General features: G+C 41.1%; 2 protein-coding genes across 4 annotated transcripts; both read right to left on the bottom strand.

Annotated features, from left to right (window-relative positions):
• Positions 1-244: 244 nt before the first annotated feature.
• zgc:112294 (transmembrane protein 17A) lies at positions 245-3,002 on the bottom strand. 3 transcript variants are annotated; one of them, XM_044196338.1, is made up of 4 exons: positions 2,464-3,002; positions 1,813-1,919; positions 1,067-1,180; positions 245-866 (listed from the first exon to the last, which is right to left on the bottom strand). In XM_044196338.1, the coding sequence occupies exons 1-4, from the start codon at positions 2,588-2,590 to the stop codon at positions 465-467; spliced, it is 750 nt and encodes a 249-aa protein (XP_044052273.1). In that variant the 5' UTR covers positions 2,591-3,002; the 3' UTR covers positions 245-464. The 3 variants fall into 3 exon arrangements, with proteins under 3 accessions (XP_044052273.1, XP_044052275.1, XP_044052274.1); XM_044196340.1 differs by having other exon boundaries at positions 245-740; XM_044196339.1 differs by having other exon boundaries at positions 247-785.
• A 129-nt stretch (positions 3,003-3,131) lies between these two features.
• selenoe (selenoprotein e) lies at positions 3,132-7,418 on the bottom strand. The gene is made up of 4 exons (XM_044196341.1): positions 5,215-7,418; positions 4,805-4,881; positions 4,456-4,534; positions 3,132-3,492 (listed from the first exon to the last, which is right to left on the bottom strand). The coding sequence occupies exons 1-4, from the start codon at positions 5,320-5,322 to the stop codon at positions 3,349-3,351; spliced, it is 408 nt and encodes a 135-aa protein (XP_044052276.1). The 5' UTR covers positions 5,323-7,418; the 3' UTR covers positions 3,132-3,348.
• Between the last annotated feature and the right edge of the window lie 684 nt (positions 7,419-8,102).

The following is an 8,102-nucleotide window of genomic DNA, read 5'->3' as shown; positions in this document are numbered from 1 at the left end:
AAGTCATGTCACTCCATGACAGTTTGGCTGACGTGGCATCAGGTTTTGACATTTAGAGTGGGACTAAAAGGATGTTTTTCGTCTTTTTAAAACATCAACAGCAAATGTCAGGATTTGGCAGTGTTGTCATTTTACACTAGTTGTCTGAAGTCATACAGGAAGATATGGTACACATACATTTCTACACTAACTGGCCTCAAAAGACCAGAATGCAATGCAGTCATAATACATAAAGAACGACACAACTCAGTTTTTACGAAATGGTTGGACAGCTGTATTTAAATGCTCACAAGTAACAAACTCACATTCATTCTCTGCCAGTTGTTGAGAGGCATTCTGGGAAACTTAAAGCACACAATGCAGTTTTAGGACCAGTAAGTAAACAAAAGTACTGTAAACTAGAATTCACATTCCAAATCGTAAATATCTAAAACTGTAAGGCTAAGTGAAAATTGGTTTTTACTTTAATGGTACATATCTCGGGTGGGTGACATGGGCAGCACGCTGCGGTGGTAGGGCAGCCCGTAGACAGGACTCATCCCTGCGTGGCGGAAGCTCTCCACCTTGCCAAACTGACGCAGATGGAAGAGCAGTGTGAGCTTTCGGGTCATGGTCCTGAGTGCCAGGAAGGAGGCCAGGATCTGGGCTAGCAGGAAGAGGAGGTAGAGGGAGTGGACAGCTCTCTCGAAAGGCAGGATGATAATTCCTTCATCGGTCAGGAAGAACAGCAGCACTGGCAGCTGGAACATGAAAGACAGGAGCCAGAAGGCTGCCAACTCTGGCATCTGATGACAGGATGGAAGGGAGGGAGAACTTGGGTTGGTGGATGGAGGCGATGCAAAGATAGAGCAGTCAGGCATCAAGTGCTTCAGTTGTATCCACATGAAAGCGCGCACAGACACACACACACACACACAAACTCAATAGACAGTTGTAGCCAAGAGCTGATTGTTTACACACGCAGCCAGAATACTTAAGCAGCCACTTCCTCCGCTGTGTTATTCAGGAGATGGGTTCATAAAAGAGCTCTGCGTTGGGCTTCAAAGAGGATGTTGGTTTGAATTACCTTTTCTTTAAGGTTGCCAATGTAGCCCAGATAAAGTCGGATCACTTCAATTACTGTGAGGAGGATCATCCCGGTTATGAGCAGAGCCTGGTAGTACCCGGGAAGATAACAGAACTGGAAATGAAGCAGAGCTGGGATGTTAGTATGTCAGGAAGGTATGAAAACACCTTTTAACTTGCAGCTCACAGGACAGGACAGTGTGCTGTTTAGTGGCCAAACATGCCTAAAAACCACAGATAAAAGTATGATGTGATTATAAGATCTTTCAAATTATTCTGATGGCATAAATTTGGCTTTACTGGGTAATCCCAGTAAAAAGTGGTGCAGTTTACTGTATGTGTTGCTTTCACTCCATTCATTTCCAGGTTAGATCTGAGGGGGTTGCCATTTTAGCTGCTATCACTAGATGGCGCCAAAGTCAAAAGTATTCCAATTTGACGCATAGTGGATTTAATAAGTGGAATACAGCATGAATTGCTCTCAGTCACCAGCATAAACCTTTTGATTGTTCTATGTTTGTCCATTTGACACTAATGATGCAGCATGACAGATCATCAAAACTGTCCAATGAATGAGCTACCTATCAATCCTTGTGAGTTCATTTTTACAATGCCTGGTTCCTGTTTAATAATACATCAGTGTGAACCCAGAGCAGACTGGAACTAAAAGGAAACAATATGAACCAAACTGAGAACAAATAAAAACATGAAGGATCTAGTCTGTGAAAATGCAGATCACCAACTAACCTTTACTTCCAACATGAAAACAGCAGAAAACCACCAACAGGGAAAATAAAACATGTTGAAGTACAGTAGCATCTGCAGGGGAAGGTGAGAAACCAACTCATTGACCGCTGCAATACAAATAACAAGAGCACAGTATATAAACACTCGTATTCATTACATCTTTAAATCACTATTATGAACACACTCACAATCAAAAATAATGTTTTATTTGCACAACACTCATCATCGCAGACAGTTGCATGGAATACAACATCCCACAATTTAGATGTCAGGGGTACGCCTTGTCTGTATATTGCAGACACCGTAAAAATATAGAGCAAAAATAGGTTTACACAATCACAGTTACCTGCACCGCAAACGTTGATCATCGGTTCAGTGCCAGTAAGCAGCTATAGATGAGGTCAGGAAATCCGAACTTTGTCATGTGACTTTTTAAAGCGGCATTAAAGGGGTTTTTGTGTAGTGTAGTGTTTGTCTACCCCTCACAATTAGTTATATGATATCAGAATTGGTTTCAGATACACATAATCACATATTTCCCATGTATGTTATCACTATACTATATTATAATATATTCTAAAATGGTATCTTCCATTATACAGCAGTAAACTACACTGTACTTGTAAACAGTCTGTGGAACCAGTAACCAACCAGAGGTGTCCTCCTGCTCCCTGGTGAAGTCGCTGTCTGCTGTCCTGTTGTTGGTGAATACAGAGCCTCCCATATAGGCCAGACCCATCTGCAGGTTCTCTGGAACAGGTGAGTAAAACACAGGCATTGTGGGTAGAGCTGGGGACCATGACCAAGCCAAGGAGTCAGGAAGTGTAACAGTCCAAAACTGCGTTTGTGTCCCTGTGTCTGCTGCTACTAATCCTTTGTTGTATTAAATCACACAAGGACACAAATGCACGAAGGCACAGATACAAATGGACACACACAGACGCATGCTGGCAGACACCACTGCTAATCAGATTATAGTGAAGGGGGCGGGCTGAGGATTAAGGCTGAGACAGCGGCATGCCAGTTTGTTAGGAAGTTACTGGCCATTTATGATGCTCAGTTTGTTTATCTAATTAGAGAATTTAACAGTTATTTAAGCTCTGCAAAGATAAAATAGGGAAAAAATAGGGCCAGCAGAATAGGGACCAAAATGAAAACCAGAACATGCATGTTGATAAAAAAAAAGGAAATCTTCCCTAATTTTACACACAAACAGAATTGTTCTCCCATACAGATAAAACTCGTTCAAGTTTCTGTTTTCGGTGTGTGCACATACTCTGTGCTGCTTTCATATAGACCACTGCAGGTGACACATTAAACTCATTGACCCACTCAATCATTTATTGTGGTGTTATAGCCTTTTCATTTAAATTCAGCAAAATTAAACAGAGTGACACAGCAATGACTAACACACTGCACACCACACCCGGCCAGCAAGTCCTCAGAATGGTGTCTGGCTTATCGTTTTCGCCTTTGGGCCCCACTCATCATTAATGTGGCTGGGGTGCAGCAGCAGAGTTTGGCCACAAGGTGTCGTCACAGCTCATCCCTGGGGGCGCGCAGGGGGAAATGCTGGAACTCCTCTGGCACCTCTTCCCCTTTTTGGGACCTCTTGAAGAAACCAAGTGAGTCTAACAGGCTGCTGATCTCGTCTGCCTTCATTTTCTTCACGGGAACAGTCTGACGTGTCGGGCAGGAAAACACACACAAGTACAGACACACATGCATTTGGACACATGGTTAAAGGCTTAAAGCAGTGATGCAGTGTAAATTAGATGTGTGCAGAGAAGTATGTGTTTTCAGACATACAGTGTCTTCTGATTCACGTTAGTTGAAACGTTAATTTGGTTTACCAAAATTGGATTTTTATTAAAACTTGTTCAGTCACTGGCTGATATAGAGGTTCCTCCTACACATTTGTATTCATTTATTTGTTCAATAATTTAGTCTCTGAAACAATTCTTCATTCAAAGTCAAATTACAGTCTCAAAGGGCTCCTACATTATGAAGCAATGAATGAAAACAACAAACATTAGACTCTGAATGTAACAAAAGAAAAACTCCTACTTAAGCTTTATAAGGTCAAATAAACGGTGAAAACCTCAAGAAAGCAGTAAAGCATGTGAGCAGTTTACTTTCAAATCAGAGCAGTGGCTCTTTGAGCCCTTGTACATTTTGAAGAGGCTAACGCTAAAGAAATTCATTAGTACTGGTTTTAGTGGAGAGTTTTATTGTCCCATGCTGGCCTAAATGCAGGTTCAGGAGCTTTTTCCAAAAATAAAAGTCTGTGGGAAACACTGAACAGTTGTAATTTCAAGGCATAAAAATGTTCTAATTCATATCAGCATTCATACCAACTATCCTGTTTAAGTACAAAAAATATTGTTCAACTGTCAGAAACCCTAATTTATATTCTTTCTTACTCTCCCTCTTTCTTGCCATCTGTTTTTTTTGTGTCTTTTTTGTAACTGTCTCGCTCGTTCAAACACACTCTGTCTTGACTTGGTGTCTGACAGAGGATCTGAAATCAGATGCAGCAGTCTTAAAACTTCCCTTCATGAATCTGTCTTGACATTCTGGCTCTCCCTAGATAAGCCCCATCACAAGGCGGATGAGTAAAAGATCCCTGAACTCACATCTCACCTTTACAACCTCGTCCTTTTCGTTATAGAATATCAGACGTGGATTCTTCTCCTCCGATGAATCATATTCCAAGTTGTGGCTACACAGGAAGGAATGGATCAAGGGAAACAACAGGTAGGCAGTGAAGAATAAAGCACATCCATCTGTTTTGCTATTTTTAGCCTCACTCAACATGATTTCAACTTGGAAGAGCAGAGTTCTGGAAAGCTCACAGAGCTGGCACTGGGCTTGGCAACTTGCTAGGAACATTGTTTTGTTTATGAAAGAGGTCATGAGAAAATCTGTGGTATTTTTTGGGAAAAGTCAGGTCTTACCAAAAAGCCTGAGGAACAGAAGAGCACAAGGATACTATAAAGCTAAGCGCTCCATGAGAAAATGATGGAGCTCCGGCATTTTCTTTATGCCTCATCCGACGACACTGGGGGCCTGCAGGGACAACAGACAGCATGACAAATAGCATCGTGCACGCTTTGTTCATTGTGTGATCAAAGGTGCCAGAAATAGGTTTCCTGTCTCAGAAGAATACATACTGACATGACAGCACATGGCTTATCCCTCATCTTACTCATTTCCCCATTTGCTTGTTGAATGCTAATACTGTGTCCCCTGTCCTCTTTTCATGTGTTTATTTAATTTCAGACCTTTAAAGTTTTCTTGTTCTCTGCGCCGATATCACACAATCCTGCACATTTTATGGTCATGACAAGAGATCCGGAGTCATTATGGTATCCGTGTGTGCGGACTTCTATCTGTACTCACCATCAGTTTACCTCTGGCTATAACAAGCTTTTCTTCCATCACTGTGTCGTTGTTAGTGTCTGATGCCCTAACAGCGAGGGCAAGAGTGAGCACCAAGAAGGCCCACATTTTTATCACAACCTAATGTCTTTGAGTGCTTTTGCCTGAGCTATTACCAACAATATGTAACCCTCTAATCCATTTGGACAGTTTCGCAGGGTGGACAAGACCATGACACTTTCCTATAGGGGAGCAGTGTCCTCCTGTGTTAGATTTTTCTTACTGTTTCTTGTTGGGTTTTTTTTAATCAAAAATTCTTTATAATCTGAGAGGTCACCGGTTAGTCAACTGGTCTACATACATATACTTATGTTGCTGTAGTCTTGGTTATTAGGCTGTTTTTGATTTTTCAAAGGCCATGCAGAGGCCCCTGGCTTTAGAGTTTATAGTTTCTTCCACATCAGATGTCATTGGGGGTCCACAGAGACCACAGAACATCTGTGCTCTTATCACTTTTTCCCATACAGTTACCTTGCAGGTGGTTGATGGCCACTGAGAGCTAACCACACTCATAACTGCTGAAAAGCAAATTTTAGCTAACTGGATTTGGACAGAAGAAGAGGAAAAGAAAGGAAGGACTTGCACTTGTCCTTATTTGTCCCTTTTCTTAAAAATAAATATTGAGAAACTCATTTGACTTGTGTACTAAAAAGAAAGGTATTTTAAATCTCAGGGGATCCATATTAGGAGAACATTGCTGCCTTCTCCAACTTAAACTCATAGATTTGTTATTGATTAGTGGTGAAGGCAACATCAGTCACTTCATGAGCAGTTTAGGATTCTTTTAGGAAAATGTCATTCTCAAATGTAGAACAACAATTTTCTCAACATCAGACTTCTTAATTGTTGTAAATAAACATCAATAAGTCTTTAACCAATTTTTGTAACGGCAAAGCACCAAAAACTGCCACTCTCATGGACGTCTTCTGAAACTGTGTTGTTTATTTAAACGAAGGAACTGTTCAACATTTTTGGAGAAACGCTTATTAGTTTTCTCTTCAAGAGTTAGATAAGAAGATTAATACTACTCTCATTTCCATGAAGGCCATTAGCTTAACATACAAATTGGAAGCAGGGGGACACAACTAGCCCTGCTCCGTCCAAAGTTAAAAAATATGCTTAACATACCTCTAAAGCTCACAATTTAACATGCCGCATCTTGTTTGTTTAATTCATACACAGACAGCAATGGAAGAAAAGACCATTGTTACGGGGAGTTACATGCTGTAACTATTTCTTGGCAAACCGGGCACTGTGACTTGTTGTGAACATGAACCAGGCAACCAGCAGAACACGCTGCAGAGAAATGCTGGGTGGATGGACAAACTTTAGTTTATCAAGAAATAGTTACACTACTGATTAAACAAATAAGATTCATGTTAAAGCTGCGATAACTTCTGGTAAGTCCAACATTCACTCTAATTTTCGCTCTGTTTTGCTCTCCACCAACTAGAAATCCGAGGTATTCATTTTCAGACTTGGTGATCACTTGGTGAGCTTTGGAAGTGTTAGTAGGTGTATGCTAAAAATCCCTCTGCTTCCAGTCTATGCAAAGCTTAGCTCCAGTTACTTAACACACGGACATGAGAGCGGTAGCACTCGGCAAGAAAGCAAATAAGCATATTTCCCAGAATATCAAACTATTCCTTTAACTCTAAATTCTGTATGCAGAACTTAATTCAATAGTATCCCCCTGTCTTGCATTGTTTGGGTTCTTGTCAAAAAAGTTTGTCTTAAGACACGTTTGTTAATCTTTCACCATTGTATTCTTTATATCTTAAAGTAGTTTTGCAGACCAAAACATCAGCAACAGATACAGTAACACAACATGGCAAACCTCCAGTGCATTTCTTTCTTTCCTTTCTTTTTCTTTCTTTCTGTCTCACTGTGTTGTAGTTGCATGAGAAGTAGTGTTTAATTCGATTGTGTGTGAAATCAGACCTCACGACAGCACAGCACATTTGCACTGTGTTAACACCCTGAAAAAGGAAAACGTCTCTGATCTCCAAGTTTACTCAACTCATCTGTGTCGTGAAAAAGCAAATACATTAGGTCGCCACAAGAGGGCAGTAACACCCACATTTACACTTTCTGGCAGTTTGGCGGGTAAAATGTACTTCCAAATCCTAGCCACAGACAATTATGTTTCCAACAAAAATAAACCATTCTTGCCTGGAATGCTGAAGCAAAACCATCTCTCTGTCTCTATCTTTTCCAGACACAGAGCTCTGCAGCTCAGAGTCCTGCGCTCTGCATGTAATGTTTGAGATTGTGTGTCAAATGGCAGTAAAACAGTCCCCCTTTTAACAGGGTTTCCTCCCCCTGGCAGCCATCATAAATCCGGGGGCCTGTGCACTTCTCTTGCTGGAGTTTTTGCATCTTTGTGTTTATAAAGTTCCAGTCGTGTTTCTCACAATGTATGTTCGGCCTGAAAGAACTTAAATAGTTGATTTAAAGAAAGAAAGAGTTGACGAGAGAGGGGAGAAAACACAATGAGGAGTGGGGGTGGGGTGGTCTTGCTGCGGCTGACTCCTCAGTCTATATGTGTGGATGTATACCATATGTGTTCACAATCAGCATGTTTCTGCTTACATCACGTGGTGCAAGCCAAAAAGGCGATGTTGCTATTAGTAATCTGCTGACAAAGGGGAAACTGCAGTCATTTATAACCACTGAGAAGTAGATGATGAAAACATCTACAAACTCGTACCGAGCAACTTTTTCCAGGGGAAGTTTGCAAATTGCAACACTTGCAGCTGGCAAAAGATCAAAAGCTAAAACACCTCACTGTAATCCTGCCTCCCTCGGAGAGCTTGTTATGAAGACACACACACTTCCTGTTTCTCCAA

This window comes from Siniperca chuatsi, linkage group LG5 (genome assembly GCF_020085105.1).
Source record: "Siniperca chuatsi isolate FFG_IHB_CAS linkage group LG5, ASM2008510v1, whole genome shotgun sequence".
NCBI lineage: Eukaryota > Metazoa > Chordata > Actinopteri > Centrarchiformes > Sinipercidae > Siniperca > Siniperca chuatsi.
Note: the sequence above shows the minus strand (reverse complement) of the source record. Positions and strands in the feature narration are given on the sequence as shown.